The 17262-nt window shown below is 52.4% G+C and overlaps 1 protein-coding gene across 1 annotated transcript in view; it reads left to right on the top strand.

The window, feature by feature from the left end:
• Positions 1-13216, top strand: part of ITGA11 (integrin subunit alpha 11) — a 115606-nt gene extending 102390 nt beyond the window's left edge. Inside the window, exons 21-30 of the mRNA XM_003784461.2 lie at positions 216-314; positions 1595-1671; positions 3732-3821; positions 4679-4769; positions 6258-6371; positions 6578-6664; positions 8499-8609; positions 8742-8837; positions 11838-11951; positions 12818-13216. Of these exons, the coding sequence (XP_003784509.1) occupies positions 216-314; positions 1595-1671; positions 3732-3821; positions 4679-4769; positions 6258-6371; positions 6578-6664; positions 8499-8609; positions 8742-8837; positions 11838-11951; positions 12818-12889 (951 nt within the window). The 3' untranslated portion in view covers positions 12890-13216. The remainder of the gene's footprint in view (positions 1-215; positions 315-1594; positions 1672-3731; positions 3822-4678; positions 4770-6257; positions 6372-6577; positions 6665-8498; positions 8610-8741; positions 8838-11837; positions 11952-12817) is intronic.
• Positions 13217-17262: the final 4046 nt, after the last annotated feature.

Raw genomic sequence — 17262 nt, 5'->3', positions numbered from 1 at the left:
AGCTCCTGCCCACCCTCTCTACAGCCCCGCAGCACTGAGTGCAGCCTGCTCTTCCTCATGTGGTGCCACGCAACTGTGCTCCAGGAGTCAACATGGTGGGGGGGTGGCGGCGGCCCCTGGGGGACAGGCTGGGGCAAGGTGTCTCTAGACCTGGTCTCAGGCCCTGCCTAACAGCTGTCCTGATGTCCTTCACCACCCCCACCCCACCCCCACAGGAGGACTCAGACGGCAGCATCGAGTGTGTGAATGAGGAGCGGAGACTCCACAGGAAAGTCTGCAACGTCAGCTACCCCTTCTTCCGGGCCAAGGCCAAGGTTGAGGCTGGGACATGTGGAGGAAGGGACCCGGGTGGGCCCTGGGGGGGCAGAGGGAGGCAAGAGCAACTGGGGTGAACAGAGAAGACGAAGGAAGGGCAGAGAGGCCTTATTGTTTATTAGTTCTTTCTCCCAGAAGAAAGAACTCATGGGCTGGCAGGCCCCCTGGGAGAAGACCCAGGACCCCCTCATGTTGGAGGGAATTCTTTCCACTCCCACTCACCACACTCTCACCCCCTCTTGGCCAAACCCACCATCCATCATCCTCACAGTCTCTCAGATTTCCAGCCCCTGCCTCTGTGCTGTGAGCTGGGAGAGGCAGGGAGAGAAATGACCATCTCTCAAGCACTGGCTTAAATACACATGTGAAAAGAGGGTCAGGAGTGTGAAAGGTGTCTGTGAAAGGGCAGGAGATGCCAGACTGTGGGGATTTGGTCATCAGCCATGCTCAGTGGGCAGCCACAGAAGGTGCTGGAGCAGGAGGAAGATGAGGCCAGGCTGCTTGTACACAGGAATTAGAGAGGCGCTCAAGACAGGAGCTGCTGGATAGCAGCAAGTCCCCAGGAGCAGGGTGTCCCAGGCCAGGGCACAGGAAGAAACAGGAGGTGGGATTAGGAAAAATGGGGGGGAAAATGGGGTTCCTGAGGTCTCATGGGGGTCAGACCTGGAGAGAAAAGAAGAGGGCTGTGCAGGGCCCCAGTTAGCTAGGTGGGATAGGGGAGGAGGCAAGGATGTTATAAGCCACAGTCAGGGGCTCCATGCCACCCTGGGCAGAGGGCAAAGAGGGGGTCCAGGCCCCCGGTGAGCAGTTTGGCAGCAGGGGCTACTAGGCAAGGAGGCAAAGGCTTCAGCCCTCCTGGACCTTCCTCCCTCCCACCTCCCGAGAACAAGGGCAGGGGTGGCCATCCCACCACTTGCATCTGGTGGTGCAAGGTGGTGGCCATCTCCCCCTCCTACCATCGAGGCCTCCACCGGAAATCCTGCATTAAGAGTCTGAAGCTGGACTTGCTGCCCTCTAGTTGCCTTTCATTAAAAATAGAAGAAGAGGAGGGGGAGGGTTTGGCTCCTCAGCAGAGAACTTGCTGTGGCTGTTGTCTTTGGCTGGGTCCCCCTCAGCCGCCCCAAGCTCAGCTCAGGTTCTCCAGTGCCTGGTCCGCCCCCTACCTCCTGCCACCCATTCCCAACCAGCAAACCCCCTCCCCAGCGAGCCTGCAGGGGGATGTGGGAGGCAGGCCAGGGCTGCACAGGCAAGGCCTAGACTTGCAACCGCTTCTTTGCAGGTGGCTTTCCGTCTAGACTTTGAGTTCAGCAAGTCCGTCTTCCTGCACCACCTGGAGATCCAGCTCACTGCAGGCAGGTCAGGGACTGCCTGCTCTTCTCCCCACTGCCCTTCTCCCCCCAGGCTCCCTGCTCCCCAGCCCTGCTTTCTCTCATCTCCATGCTAGCAAGTGCTCCTCCCCACACTGAATCCCACCACCAAGCCCTGCTGCTCCTCACTGCCCCCACCTGGGGGAGCCGGTGTCAGTCACAAGTGTGGGCCAACCTGCTGCTCCCCTGTTGCCACCATTATTATTGTAAATCACAATGCCCATCCCTTATCTCTGTGCAAAGCAGTTATTTAAAACCCTTCACTTGACTCCGGGCCTGTGGCTCAAGTGGCTAAGGCACCAGCCACATACACCTAAGGTGGCAGGTTCAAATCCAGCCTTGGCCCGCCAAACAACAATGACGGCTGCAACCAAAAAAATAGCCAGGCGTTATGGAGAGCGCCTGTGGTCCCAGCTACTTGGGAAGCTGAGGCAGGAGACTTGCTTGAGCCCAGGAGTTGGAGGTTGCTGTGAGCTGTGATGCCATGGCACTCTACCCAGGGGGACAGCCTGAGGCTCTGTCTCAGAAAAAAAAAAAAAAACAAAACCTTCACTTGCAAAGCACTGTACATATAACATCACGGTCAGCCCTCACAGCAGCCTTTATGATTAGCAAAACAGGATTGATCCCCACCCTGCCCTCCAAGTTACAGGTATAAAAAGGAAAGCTCTGAGAGGTTGAGTGAATTTCCCAATGATACACAGCTTGGAAATAGTGCACCTGCAAGCTGAACACTAGTTGTCACTATACCTCATCCAGTGTTTTTCCTGTCCTGGTCACGTCTCTCCTCTTGGAAATTTTTCCATTTTTAAGAGACCTTTCCTTACTCAGTGCGGTCTTTCTGTCTGCCTTCCTCCCAGGCCTCCCTGAGGCAGCCTGCTATATATTGACACCATGAATCACTCTGTGTGAGTCATAAACACACTTTTCTTTTTTCACAGAATTACTTCTGTGTGGGGAAAGAGAGAGGGATTCCAACTACTCTGGACCCTTGTAAATGACAACAACACTTAGCTGAGAAATAAAGTCTCCAGGCAAACCAAACACCAGCATTCCAACACACACATGCACACACAGGTCGGAGGTCTCAAGTGTGCTAGGGACCCACACGCCAGCTACAGTTACAGTTCCCCTCCCACCTACAGTTCTGCTGGAATCCTTTGTCACTTGCCACCTGACAAAGTTTGCACGGCCTCCCTTAGGCTCTTCCCTGCTCTTGGAAGACCCAGTCCCATCCTCCCAGGAACTGAATGGGCTTGCATGGCACAGCTGGGGGGGGTTATGAGTTAGAGGCGTGGGGAGGGGGCTTTGGAGGGATGACTATATGTCCTGGGGATCCCTTTTCTAACCAACAACACCAATCCTGGGCAAGGCTTCCAAAGGGAATAAAACCTTGTGCCTATAACCAGCAGGAATCAGACAGTTTTACGTCTAAAATCATTTGCCCTCGTAGTTCACAGTCTCTGACATAAAGGGAAGCGCATTTGACAGAACTCCCACTCACGTCTCTGCATTTCACTCTCCAGCGTCCTCCTGGCTGCAAAGCACCCTCAGCCGCCCCATAGGAGCTGGACCCTGTCCATTCAGGGATAAATGGACTAACCAACTGTTAATTCCTTGTTGTCCCTCCCTCCCTGGGCAGAGTGGGCAGCCTTTCTCACCGGTGCCATCTCCCACCACCCCTGGAGAGTCTGACAGTTGTCCAGGGTTGGCCTGGCAAACGGGGGCTCTCTGTGAGGGGCCACATAGGGGGCCTGTGGCCAGGTCAGGTGCGGCCTCCTGGCTCCCCCAAGCCCTCCTCTGAGCCCACACCAGTCCAGGTGGCCTGCACCCGAGAAGGCAGCAAGAACACTGATGTCATCAGCCTCCTGCCCCAGCCCTTTCTCTCCTGGGGGATGCCTCAGACCCCTCACTGGCCTGTCTAGTGTGACCACCCCCGGGAGCAGTGTGCTGCTTCTTCAGGCCGCCTCAGACCCTCCCACTGCATGTGCTGGCTGAGAAGGAGCAGGCGGGATCCTTCCCGAACATGCTGCCTGGCTTTCCTTGCAGTGACAGTGACGAGCAGGACAGCACCAAAGAAGACAACACAGCCCTCCTGCGTTTCCACCTCAAATACGAGGCTGATGTCCTCTTCACCAGGTAAGTGGACTCTGGGGGCCCCAGGAGCAGGAAGGTGTGGACGGACTGAGGCCTGGCCCCAGCACTGAGGGACTGTGAGATGGAGACACGTGTGTTTCTGGTGAGTCAGATAGGGAGGGTACCAAAGGAGAGGGAGGAGGAGACACAAGCCTGGCCCCCAAGGGAGCTCCCAGAAGTGGGGAAAGAAGAGGGAGGGGCAGCAGGAAGTATCCAACCATGCACCTGCTCCCACCCCAGCATAGTCATGGAGGGTGCATGGTCTGTAGAGAATTTAAAAACAGTAATAAGACCCACAGCAGGCCAATCTGCTTTTCTACCATTGCCTGGCACTGCCAGTTCTGATCACTGTCAGTGAGAAAAGACTGCCCTGCAGGGCAGACCACTCCCCACTGCCCCCTCTTGGTGTGCTGTTGACCCCGGTCTGATGAGGGAAGCAGGCCCTATCCTTGGAGAGCTCACGGGCAGACAGAGAAGTTAGGATATAACAGCAAACACAGAGAGGACAGTCGGGCCCTCCCACAGCAGCTGTCCCTAGAGAGGGGAAGGGGGCACAGTGGGTGAGGCCATGCTGAAGAGAGATAGCACCCCTGGGAGGAGAGGCCAGGGCAGGGATGACCAATAATGGGCTCTTTTAAAACATGCCACCCTCACTCGAGGCAGACACTGCTAGTCAATGGTGGCATTTACTCCCCTGACTTCAGAATCCTTAGTAATACAGTACTCCCAATAGACACAAGAGAAAATCTGTCTTTTGTGGTCCAGGGGGAGGTAGATGTGTGCCTGTACCCTCTTTCATTCATTTATGCATCCAGCCAACACTCTCTGAGCTCACAGCAGCCTGTCCTCTGCCTCTGCAGGAGCAGCAGCCTGAGCCACTACGAGGTCAAGTCCAACAGCTCACTGGAGAAATATGACGGCCTTGGGCCTCCCTTCAACTGCATTTTCAAGGTAAGCCTGGAGGGGAGGCAGGGTGGAGAGTGAAGGAAAGGATCTGAGAACATCCCACTGGGGAGGAGAGGAATCTGGAGTCATCACTAGTTCCTGGAGTCCAATATCAACTCTGCCACCCAATCACTGTGTAACTTTAGGCAAGTCACTTGCCCTCTCTGGGCCTCTCAGTCCTCATCTGAAAAACAGCCAGACTGGTCTGGTGTAGGGGGACACAAAAGCATCACTGAAGATAATGTGTGACTGCTGAAATTTTTTTAATATTAAAAAAACTGTAGTTTAAACACACCAAGGTTTACTGTCTCTTATAAAAGAGTCTAGAGTTGTCAGCCTCACAAAGTCACCTAAGATTGAGTCTTCTGCTCCACCATCAGCAGCACGAGACTATTGACCTCTAGTTTGCCTCACAGTCCAAAGTAGCTACAGCTCCAGCCATCACACCCTCATTCCAGGCAGCCTGAAGAAAGAAGGCGGGAGAAAAGCATGGTCCCTCCCTAGTAAGGAACCTCCCTGGCAGTTCCTCAAACTTCCAGTTACCTTTCATTATAAGCAGTGTCCGGGTTACAAAAGAGATAGGTTCTGTAGGTTTGCTCTTGAGCAGAATTTGTGTGTTAAGTTAGAACAGGTACGTTTACCTATTACCTGTAATAGCCTCTGTTCATAAATGCATGTTGTACCTAAGTCACCACTGCTTGTGACTCAGGGACAGCTCATATCCAAACCATCGTGATTTAGCTGTAGGGAGGCTAGAGAATGGGGTTTTAGCCTCAGTTCCGTCACGAAGGAAGGAGAGAGACAATTAGGAAGAACCTGGCAGTCTCTGCTACAGTGAACCCCAAGGTCCCTCCACCACTGAACTGCGGTAAGTTTATCTCCTACAGCTGTTGAGCGCTGAGGGCAGGCAGACAGCTGGAAACCGGACTTCAGACTCTGAGCCTTGCATGGCTTCAAAAGAGCTTTAGTGACCTGCCCGAGGCCACACAGCTCACCTGTGACAGCAGGTCAGGGTTAGAGTCCCCATGTCTCTAATTCCACAGCCCTGCTTCTAATCACTGCAGCTCTGGAATTCTAGTCGCGGCTAGAATCTGAATCATCACAGACTCACTATTTGTATCCTTCATTAGTGATTCTGTCTCCTGATATGGAACTGATGTCATCGTCTTCACCCTGGCCTCAACAAAATCCCCCTCAGCTAAGAGAAGTTGAAATGGCAGTGACCCCTGCTTGCCAGGCTCACAGCCCTGCAGACCTGTCCTGGGCCTCAGTAGCCTGGCCCCTTTCAGGGTTTGCTAGCACTTTCACACACACCACCCCCAGCCATGATGTGGCGGAGCCAGACGCACAGTGAAAACACCAGGGGTCTTGACTGGGCCTGGTCCCCAGGCCTGGCTGGGGGAATCACAAGTGGCCGATAAGCCATGTGCCTTGCTCTTCACCCACCTCCAACGGCTGCTGTTTGTGCTGACACCCCCCCTTCTCTGAGTACAGATCCAGAACTTGGGCTTGTTCCCCATCCACGGGATGATGATGAAGATCACCGTTCCCATCGCCACCAGGGGCGGCAACCGCCTGCTGATGCTGAGGGATTTCCTCACCGACCAGGTACCAGTGCCCTGGTTCAGGGGAGGGTACAAGAAGGAGACAGACATAACCCCTGTGTGTCCCCAAGACCCCAGCCTCCAGCACCTTTCTCCCAGGACCAGGACTGCTGAGCCTTCTCTGGGAAGAAGAGAAAAGAACCATCCCTGGACTCCTGAGGCTGGAGCTGGTTGTGAGGCTCTGCGTGCATGTGTGTGTCCTCTGTGCAGGTGAACACGTCCTGTCACATCTGGGGAAACAGCACTGAGTACCGACCCACCCCAACGGAGGAGGACTTGAGTCGTGCCCCACAACTGGTGAGTATCCCCCAAACCAGGAGCCCTGGGGAGCATCGGGAGTACCGCCTGCACTCTGGAGCCATTTCTCTCTTGATCCAATACTTTGTCAATGAGAGCTTAGTAAGCACCAATGTGTGCCAAGTCTCAAACCAAGTAAAAACAGAATGAGGAAAAAATGTGCAGTGCCTGTGGCTCAAGGAGTAGGGCGCCAGCCCCATATACTGGAGGTGGCGGGTTCAAACCCGGCCTGGACCAAAAACTGCAACAAAAAAAAAAAAAAGAGGAAAAAATGATTCTTGCCCAGTACGAGCCCCCCACCATCTCGCAGGAGGTGGGACAGGCAGAAACACAGAGTGAGTGTGGACGAACCTAGGCAGCAGCTGGGGTGTATTGGATGATCCAGAAGAAAGGAATGAGAATAGTGAACTTGCACCTGGGCTAAAAGGGCCAGGGGGATACAGATTGGCAGAGGGAGGGGGCAGAAACTAGACGGAGGCTGGGACACACACAACTTGCACTACAGACATTTGACCATGTCCACTGGCACCTCCTGCTGTTGGAGATGGAATGCAGCTCAGCTTCAACTCCAAAGCCCTCCCAGGACATCTGCTAGTTCCCAGGTCCATGCTCTCACGATTGCCTCTGCCTCTAAATACTAACTTCTCAGCATGCTTTCTTTATTCCTTGCCCAGACAAAAATCTTAGCTATTTCAGTTTTAAAAAACATGTACCTCGTGTATGCCACTTGTTGAGGTAGTATTCCTTACCAAAGATTTGGGCATAGTTGGGATTGGGGTGGCAGGAAGATAGCAATAAAAATAACTTTAACCTAGTAAATTCTAATTGTTTGAAGATTTCTTTGGGTTTTCTATCAATGTTAGTTTTTTTCCATTCAGTTCTTACAAATTGTTTCTCTTGTCCTATTGCTCTGGCTGGGACCTCTAGGCAATGGTAAATAGATGTGAGAGCAGATCTTTTAAAGAATCTTTAAATTTTTTTTTTTTTTTTGCAGTTTTTGGCTGGGGCTGGATTTGAACCCGCCACCTCCAGCATATGGGACCAGTGCCCTACCCTTTTGAGCCACAGGCGCCGCCCCAAGAATCTTTAAACTTTTTTATTCTTAAATATGCTACTTGCTACAAGATGCCCTTTAATAAGATTCAAGAAGTTTGGCAGTGCCTGTTGCTCAGTGGGTAGGGGGCTGGCCACATACACCAAAGCTAGTGGGTTCAAACCCAGCCCAGGCCTGCTAAAAACAACAATGACAACTGCAACAAAAAAAAATAACCAGGTGTTATTGCGGGTGCCTGTAATCCCAGCTACTCAGGAGGCTGAGGCATGAGAATCACTTAAGCCCAAGGGTTTGAGGTTGCTGTGAGCTGTGATGCCATAGCACTCTACCCAGGGTGACAGCTTGAGACTCTGTCTCAAAAAAGAAAAAAAAAAAGGTTCAAGAAGTTCATGGGAGGTTCTGTCATGAACAGCAGTTGGATTTCCTAAAATACCTTTTCTACAACTTTTACAGTGAACATATCATTTTTTCTCTTAATATTTATGTGGAAATGATATAGATTCCCTAACGTCAAACCTAAGTTCTGTTCCTGGAATACACCCAGCCTGGTCATTATGCACAACTTCGAATGGAGCATCAGATATATCATCCTTAATTTGTCTTCCAGGCTTCACTGACAGCTCCAGCTCATGAGTCCCCCCACCCCAAGCTGGTCAGGCAGAACAGCTGAACTATCTCCCTGGTGGCCTGAGTCCCTGCACCGGCCATAGCCAGGCTGGCTGCCTGCCTCTGCTCCCCACAGCCCAGCTGCTCAGCCCCAAGACCCATCTTCTCTTTCAGAATCACAGCAACTCTGATGTAATTTCCATCAACTGCAATGTGAGGCTGGCCCCCAACCAGGAAATAAATTTCCATCTGCTGGGGAACCTGTGGTTGAGGTCCCTAAAAGCAGTAAGTAGAGCTCTCAAGCTGGGCTGGAAGGAAGGGGCTGGCTGCCAGGAATCTTCCACCTGGGGCTACTTGGGGAGGGGGCAGGAAAGAAGCTTTCAGGGCCAGCTTCTGACAAGGGCTCTGATTACACAGCTGAAGTTCAAGTCCATGAAAATTATGGTCAACGCAGCCTTGCAGAGGCAGTTCCACAGTCCCTTCATCTTCCGGGAGGAGGATCCCAGCCGCCAGGTGAGCCCCTGGGACCCCTGTAGATCTGGGCATGGGCCCTGGCCAGGTTGGAAAGGGCGACCCCGCCCAGGGAGTTTTCCCTGCACCCCCCTGCCCGCGTGTTCCAGCAGGTGAGAGTCAGGCAGCATCTGAGGAGAAAAAAAAAGCAAGATAAGTGGTCTTCAGGGGCAGAATTGGGGAAGGCCATGTAAGTAAGCATTCCCAGGCTCTGCTCCCTGAACCACTGCTGTGCCATGGGATGGGGAGGAAAGGAAACCCAGGTATTTGACACTAGGGGAAACTGAAATTGCAGCCCAGGCCTATCTGCTTGGGAGTGCTCACTGATTGCCGCCCTCGTCTTGGGCAGGCTGGGAGTCTGGAATGAACATCCACCCCTCTCCTCGCCATCCATCCATACCTCAGCTTGCAAGTCTGGTGCAAATTGAATTTGTGAAAACCAAAGGATGTCTGTGCATTGAGACTGTTCACTGGGTAAAACCAGACTGTTACAGATTATACTGGGTTAAATCGGAGTCCAGGAATAGGGTGAGCTTCTGTGAAATGCCCTCCTGGGGCAACAGGAAGTTGGGTCTTAGAAACCTGATCCTGTGAAAAATAGATGGGGCAGCTGGGTGTGGGACGCTGCTGCCCTCCACTGGCCACGTCCTGGAGATGACGTCCTGAAGATGCTGGCCTGGGCTCAGGGTGCATTGCAACAGAGGCCGAGAACACACAGCCGCCCTCAGAGAGATGCCCAGAGCCCTTAATCAAACAACCAAGTGAAAATCAATCAAACAGGCTGGGGCGGGGGGTACTAGGCAGGGGGCTAGCAGGTGTACAAGCCCAGAAGCAGCTCAGGGGACTCACCTAAGGGGCATTTTTGTTTGTTCATTCATTTGGTGGCCCCGCAGAGACAGAGGGATAAATTAAGCAGACAGGTAAACAGCAAGTGGGTGTGAGCACCTGGAGGGAGCACTGACCCTGGGGGTGAGGTCTTCAGGGAAAGCTTTCTAGAGACAGACTCTTTGAATGGAAAGGTATGTTGGAATTTTCTAGGCAGCCGAGGGAGGGGAGGCGTGGTACAGGCACCCCTAGCACACACACATACTACCTTTCTCCCCACACTGGTGTGTATCTTCTGGTGAATTCTTCTTTCACCCCACCCCAACTCCAGGCCCTCTTATCTCCTCTGGATGCCTCACTGCACTTTTAGAAACCCAGCAGCCCCCAAATTAGGCCCCTGCATGCAGGGCTCTGTGCCAGGGCTGAGGAGGCAGAGCAGGGACCCAGGCTTCAGAGGTAGAAAGTGCACACATAAGGGACCTGCCGAGCACTGTGACAGACTCTCCCTATTAGCTCACTCACTCCTCGCAGTACTGAGAGGTGCATCCTGCAGCCCCCACCATTCTCATCTGGAGGCTCCAGGCCATGTGAGACAGAGCAGGGGGGAGCAGCGCTGGCTTGGAGCTGACTGCAAGGCAGTGGCCAGAGTGGGCTCTCTGAGCTGCTGAGGGGGCGCATCCACCCAGCACGTTTGCTGAGCTCCCTCTGTGTTCCAGGCACTGCTCCAGGGAATGAGGATAGAGCAAGAGTAGAACAGATAAAGCCCCTGCCCTCCTGAAGCTGGCATGCTTGGTGGGAAGAAAGGCAGTGATCACAAATACGTACATTATCCAGCGGGGATGAGGACTCACCAGAAGGGGCACATACAGAAGGATGGACTCAGGGGCACTAGTTTATCTGGGGAGCGGGGGAAGCCTCATCAATAAAGTGTCATTAGGCAGAGACCATGAGGGATGCTGGAGTGTCTCGTGGCCATCTGCAGGCAGAGGGACAGCAGCACCAGGGCCAGAGGTGGGCCAGCACAGGGCCCCACAGGCTGGGGCAAGACTTACCTGTGTGAGATGGGGACATGCAGGTGCTGAACTGAGCAGAGACCAGGTCTGCCTCCCTGCTTAGAGGGTCCCTCCAGCAGGCTGCAGAGGCGAGGCAGAGCAGGCAGGCGGCTGGACAGCTGTGGTGGCCTCCAGAGGAGACGAGAGTACTCATGCCCAGGATGCTGACAGGGGGTGTCAGGGGGCTGACAGGGAGGAATGATGGCCACACCCCAGGTGTTTTGAAGGGAGAGTGGACAGCCTCCTGATGGGTTCCATATGGGTGTGACAAGAAGGGACAGCAAAGAACTTGTGACCTCTGGCCTGAGCAACAGTGAGGAGGGAAGATGCTGCCACTGGCTTTAATGAGAAAGTGGTGGAAGGAGCAGGTTTGAGGTGAGGCGGGCAGTCAAGAGTTGAGTGTAGGCAGAGGATCCAGGCGGAAGAGAGGAAGGTGAGAGGGGTCGGTGTGTAGCTGGTGGAAGCCGCAGGGCTGCGTCCATGCAGGGCTGCTTTGTGCCTTCATGGGCCTGGGCACCCTTGCTCCATAGAAAAATACTAAAAACTATGTTTTACAACCATGTTGGTATAAAGACAAATGAATGTATAATTCAAGTGAGATTGTATTCTGGTTTTTTCTTCTAATTTTAAAAGAAACGTAAGCATTTTCATGGGCTCTTAAGAGTGTTATGGCCCCTGGGTCCATGTTTGCTGTGACTCATGTCTGCTGGGTAAGTTGGCCCTGAGTTCACCCAGGGAGTGACTGTAGAAAAGGAAAAGGTCCAAGGCCTGAACCATGGGACACACCAACATTTAGGCATTGGGAGACGATGCAGAAGCAGCAAAGAAGAAAGAGTAGGCAACTTGGTAGAAGAATCCAGGGAGAGTGCTATGCCCGAGGCCAAAAGCAGAGTGTCTCAAAGAGGCAGGATCTCCTGCGTAGCTCAAGCGTCCACTGTGCCTGCACAGCTGGTTGCCTTGAGGCCTCAGCTGGTATGTGCCACCCATCCCTTTGGCCTGCCCCTGAGGAAAGGGGTGCCACTCTGTCCTGCCACCACTATCCCCTGCCCTGTTGCTCTGCCCAGGCTGCACCCCAGCCCCACAATAGTAATGCCTTTGTTCTGGCCATATGCCCACCCCCTTGCAGATCATGTTTGAGGTCTCCAAGCAGGAAGACTCACAGATCCCCATCTGGATCATTGTGGGCAGCACACTGGGAGGCCTCCTGCTGCTGGCCCTGCTGGTCCTGGCACTGTGGAAGGTGAGCACCTACAGCATAGGGATGGAGCAGCAGCCTGGCTCGCTGGCCTAGGCCTGGGGCTCCAGCCTATGGGATCTGTGGCCTGGGCTACATTCTCCTCTCCATGGAGGCTATCACCCACCCAACCTCCTCCCAGAGCTTGAGAGCTGCCACAGCATCTAGCCCAGGCATCCTCAAACTACAGCCTGCCGGCCACATGCAGCCCGCCTAGGACATTTATCTGGCCTGCGGGGTGTTTTTGCCACCGCTGCCTGTCCTGCTTAGCAGCCAACTCGTCCCAGGGCCCGCAGTCTGGCCCTCCAACGGTCTGAGGGACAATGAACTGGCCCCATTTAAAAAGTTTGAGGACTTCTGAGCCCCTGACCACAGTGGGCAGATTGGTTAGGGCCAACAGAGGGCACTCACACTATGGCTCTGATCCTTTTGTGGTCCCTTTGAGAACTGATGAAAACCAAACTTCTCTTATCAGAAGAACAAAAAACATACAACTACACAAAATTTCTCTAACAATATCAGGCCATTAATAAACCTCCCAAACCCCTTCTCTGTCTCTGAATCTCTGGTTAAGAACTGCTGATTTCAACCAACTGTTAGGAATGAAGTAACGGAGGCTCAGAGAGGGATATTGGCTGATACAGGATCACACAGCAAGATGGTGGGAACCAACATCCTTTTCCCCAGGGATCCATCACTCTGTTCCAGTCCACACAGGAGTTCTGGGGTCAAGGGGTGCTCGGAGTGAGCTGGGGTATTCAGGGAAACCTCTGAAGGAGGAAGCCTGATAGGAGTCATGGTGGGTCAGTAGGAAGGGGCAGGCCTTGTCCTTTCTGTCCACCTCTGAGACTTCTCCCTTTGCCTCCCCACAGCTCGGCTTCTTTAAAAGTGCCAGGCGCAGACGGGAGCCTGGCCTGGACCCCACCCCCACAGTGCTGGAGTGAGGCTCCAAAGAAGGCTTCGAGTTGATGAGGGCCAGGATACCAGTCCTGGTGGTGAGCAGGCCCAGGCCCAGGCCCAGGCCCCACAGAACTGGAGCAGAGAGAACGCCAGCCGGCTTTGCACTTGACCTCATCTCCTGAGCAGTGGCACCTGCTCCTTCTAGAATGGAACTCAAGTCGGCTTTAAGAGGAACCGCCCTACTGGGAGGCTGAGACACCACCAACAAGGATCCTTAGGGACTTAAAGGGATCTCCCTCCCCAGGCCCATTCCAAGACCTCTCCTGGGCTCTGTGGAGGGCATTTGTTTGCCCAACCACTAAGGTGCTAGGAATTCCTAATCATCCCCATCCTCCAAAGAAATCCAGGGAGGAGGACTGTGTATACAAACCCACTCTGCACACACTGCAGGCCTCCAGCTCCAAAAGGACCCAGGGGACAGCAGATCTGAATGCTGCCATGTCCTCCCCCCACCCACCCTGCCATTGGCTTCCAAGTCCCATTCCCCTCCTTCCCCTTCAATAGGCCCAGGGGCTCCACATGAATGAACCTTGAGCTCTAGGGCTTGATGGTAAAGCTGGGGGCCAGGCATGAAGAAAGACTTGGATGTGGAGACTCATGGAGTGACAGCCCGGCAAGGGGGACTCAGGATACTGGCACCACCCTGAGATAGAGGCAGCCAGGCTCTCCACCCACATACTCCCCAGCAGGCTCACAGCCTCCTGTGCTCCTGGCTACCACCTCTCCGGGGCTACTTTTGTTCCTGAGTACCTCATGCGAAGCCTGTGGATGACACAGTCCCTCCGTCTCCCCGCTTCCACTTGTCTTCCCACTGCAGTTGATATGCTGGCCTGGCTGCAGCAGAGGAGCAGGAACAGGGATAGGGAGCCTCGCCTCCCTGTGTCACCCTCCCTGCACACACACGGCCTCCCATCCCTTCCTCCTGCCTGTCAGTGCACAGGAGTAGGGCCCAGCCGGTGCTGTTGAGAGGTCCTCTCTGGAATGCACTGAATAAAGCCCGTGCAAGGACCCTGGAGCCTGTGCAACCTCAGTGACAAGTATCTCATCCACCAGCCCATGGGACAAGTGGTATGGCCAATGGTGGCACCCCAAAGACAAGGGGCATGCCTGGTGCCCAGCAGAATAATTTATGCTTTTAACCTTATTTCCAGGTAGAAATGAAAGGGTATACATCAAAGGCACATGTACCCCGTGCATAGTACGACCTTCACTGTCGTAAATATTTTTTAAAAATGTTTTTAAAATACAGTGTTTAAAAACAACTAAGGCACTGACATCCCATTCTGTGGGCACAAGGTGTCTCAGTGAGCTATGCTCTTCTTTGATGGGGAGGAGGTAGATGAGGGGCTCTGTTCTTCCTTCCTAGTATCTATTAGGAGGGGACTTCTTGCTCCCTACAACATGCCCTCCGAGTGGCCACCTGGCCTCCGTGTGATATCTCCATTGGTAGAACACTGTCTCCCTCCCAAGACCACCCATTCCACTTTTGGCCAGTGTGGATGGCTAGAACCCAAATGTTTCACTGTAGCTTCTGCCCTTAGTTCCAGCCCTGCCCTCTCAGGCCTCCCAGATTTCTCCAGGATGGAGTTTCACTGTTACACTCTGACTTCCAGTTTGTTCTCAACACACAAGCTGCTCTTAAAATAAGGTGTCTCTATTTCTATTCCTGTACCATTCACTTCTTGGAATCCCAGTAAGTAGAAACTTCCATACAGATGAAGACACTCAAAACCAGAGAGAGAACCCTAGGTCCCACAGCAATACCAGACTAAACCAGGACTGCCGTCTCCCAAGCCAGACTGTCATTCTAAGCCAGCATCCCAAGGGCAAAAATGGTGAAACTAAAGTCTGATATCAAAACTAGTTTTCAGCTAGATACAGAGGTATATAGCTGTACTCCCCGCTACAGGGGAGGGTAACTTGAGCCCAGGAATTTGAGACCAGCATGGGCAAGGAAGTGAGACCTTGTCTCAAAAGAACAAAAAACCCATTTTTCTTCTAACACAACCAGAAAACCTTAAATCATATTCCATTTCAGTCATTACCTTATGAATGGGCAACCTGGCCAAGTGAGAATTAATGAGCCCACACTCAGAAGCACATCATTTGATTTTGCACCAAGTCTTCTGCTCAAATCCCATCAGATCTGAGAGAACGCACCTATGGAATACCTGATTCCAGGGGCGGGAATTAATTCTTTTAGAAACTGCCATGTATAATCACACTGCAGGCAAAACAATGTATCTGCAGGTCAGACGCAGCCCGGAGGCCACTGAATTGCAACCCCTGATTCTGGGGTCAGAGGCAGGTAGCCTTTATCCCCAGGACTCCACATCCCTCCACACTCTTCCCCAGGCCACCACTAAGACCAACTAAATGGTCAAAAGGTACTGAAATTGACAGACTGGTATCTTCAAGTGCTTTAGGCCAGTGGTTCTCAACCTTCCTAATGCCACAGCCCTTTAATACAGTTCTGTGGGTTGCCACCCACAGATTGAGACCGCTGCTTTAGGCCTAGTGTTTTATCAATCCTTTTTCTCCTCCTAACCAATTCTCCCCTTCTGAATCTATTTACTCTGGAGTATAAATCTCTAGGACTAGGAGTGCCTGGGAGAGCAAACAAAGAAGATGCATCTTATAGGGAGCAAAGTCTCAGGCTAAAGCAGTGTTTCGCAATCCCGGCTGCACATTAGACATTAGAATCCCTTGGGAGGTGTAAAAGATACTGATGCAAGGGCCCCACCCCCTAGGGATTCAGATTTCATTGGTTGGAAAAGAGGCCCAGTTTGTTGCTTTCAAACTTCCCCAGGTGATTCTTATTTGAGTTGAGCGGAACAGGAAAGTGAACACATAGGCTAGAAAATGAAGAAACAAGAGGTTAAGGTGCCCAGACCGTAGATTCATGACATCCCATGAATACTACGAACTGCACTGTCATCATCAGTGCCATGCAAGTTAACTGGGCTCTAGCCCAGAGTCTGGAAGTCCTTATTACATCAAGTCTGGGTGGGGAGAGATTTTGCCCAGCTTTCTAGGGTCCTCAGAGCCCCAAGGGGGGCTGGCTCTTGGTGGAATTGGACACATCTGCTTTTGCCTGGAAGTAAAGTTCAACAGCAGTCTCTGAAGACAATTTTGGCATTTAGAGGCAAGTGGCCCAAAAATGCAACCTCAAATCAACATTAAAACCATATTGCAGTTCACAGATGTACATTATCATTCACAGAACATTGATGTTCTATCGGATAAAAATATCATGGAGCTTAGGCTCTGTGGTAATAGGAAATATAACCAACTTTCAAATGCACTGTCCTTTAAAAGCATTATTGGCCCACCAGAGACACCAATCTAAATAAACTTAGGTGTTCTGGAGAAATACACATCTGGGGCAAGATCTGACTCTTGTAAACCAAATTACCAATAGAAGATAGTTTTACAATTTGGTCCATGGACTGTCAGAATTTCTAAGTCCTAGGGTAGCAAAAGAGACAGACAGGAGCTATGAGGCAAGATGTGCCAGGCATCCTGGGTAGCTTCAGAGGGAATTCTGACACAGTGTGCCAGCGGACCCCTGCCCACGTGAGTCCCTACCGATGAGATGGGGACAAGTCCTCAGAGAAGATACAGCAGCTGTGGGGCAGCTTGGGTGGATTCAAGAGAGGCCTTTCTGCAGTGTTCTAGGGAAGTGGAGCATCCCTCAGGTCCAGTCGGCAAAGACGGAGAAAGGAGATTGACAGGAGTGCTGCTCCTTTCTGGCTTTAGATGGCACGGGATGCAAGCAGTGAGCTTCCAGAGCTGCCTCCGTCAGAACCACCAAAGGCTACGTTCTATCTCAGACCTCACAGATCCCATCTCCATGAGGTAATTCTGAACACATTAAACTTTACAGACCCGGCAGTGAAAAGCCACAATATTCTGCTATTCCCTAATCTCCAACATCAGCTTCTTAAACAGTCTGGCCTATCTCAGCTGCCCTTCCGCGCTGGAGCCTATCTGGAGGGCAGCAATAATCAACACAAATCCCCAAGGGGTACCATGGTGCATACAGTGGAATTTCTGGGCTTTATTTTTGTTAAGGAAGGTAGTGTTTCCTAACAAGGCAGGTATCCAGGTGGAAGCAGCAAAGGGCAAAAACAAACACAAAGAGAAAGTATGGACTAACTGCCCAGGGAAATATGCAGAAGAGCTTCTCAGAGATGGAGTTGACCTTTCCTTCCCTAGAGGTCTCTACAAGACATCAGTGTTCTCCCAGAATCAGATACTACCCTTGAGTCAGTCCCTCTGGCTTCAAGCCCAGAAGGCCAAGCAGTCTGTAATAGAAACGGCTGGCTCAATCATGTTCCTTTCCTGACATAATGAT

This window comes from Otolemur garnettii, unplaced genomic scaffold, assembly GCF_000181295.1.
Source record: "Otolemur garnettii isolate 467f Iridium unplaced genomic scaffold, OtoGar3 scaffold00011, whole genome shotgun sequence".
Taxonomy (NCBI): Eukaryota; Metazoa; Chordata; class Mammalia; order Primates; family Galagidae; genus Otolemur; species Otolemur garnettii.
Note: the sequence above shows the minus strand (reverse complement) of the source record. Positions and strands in the feature narration are given on the sequence as shown.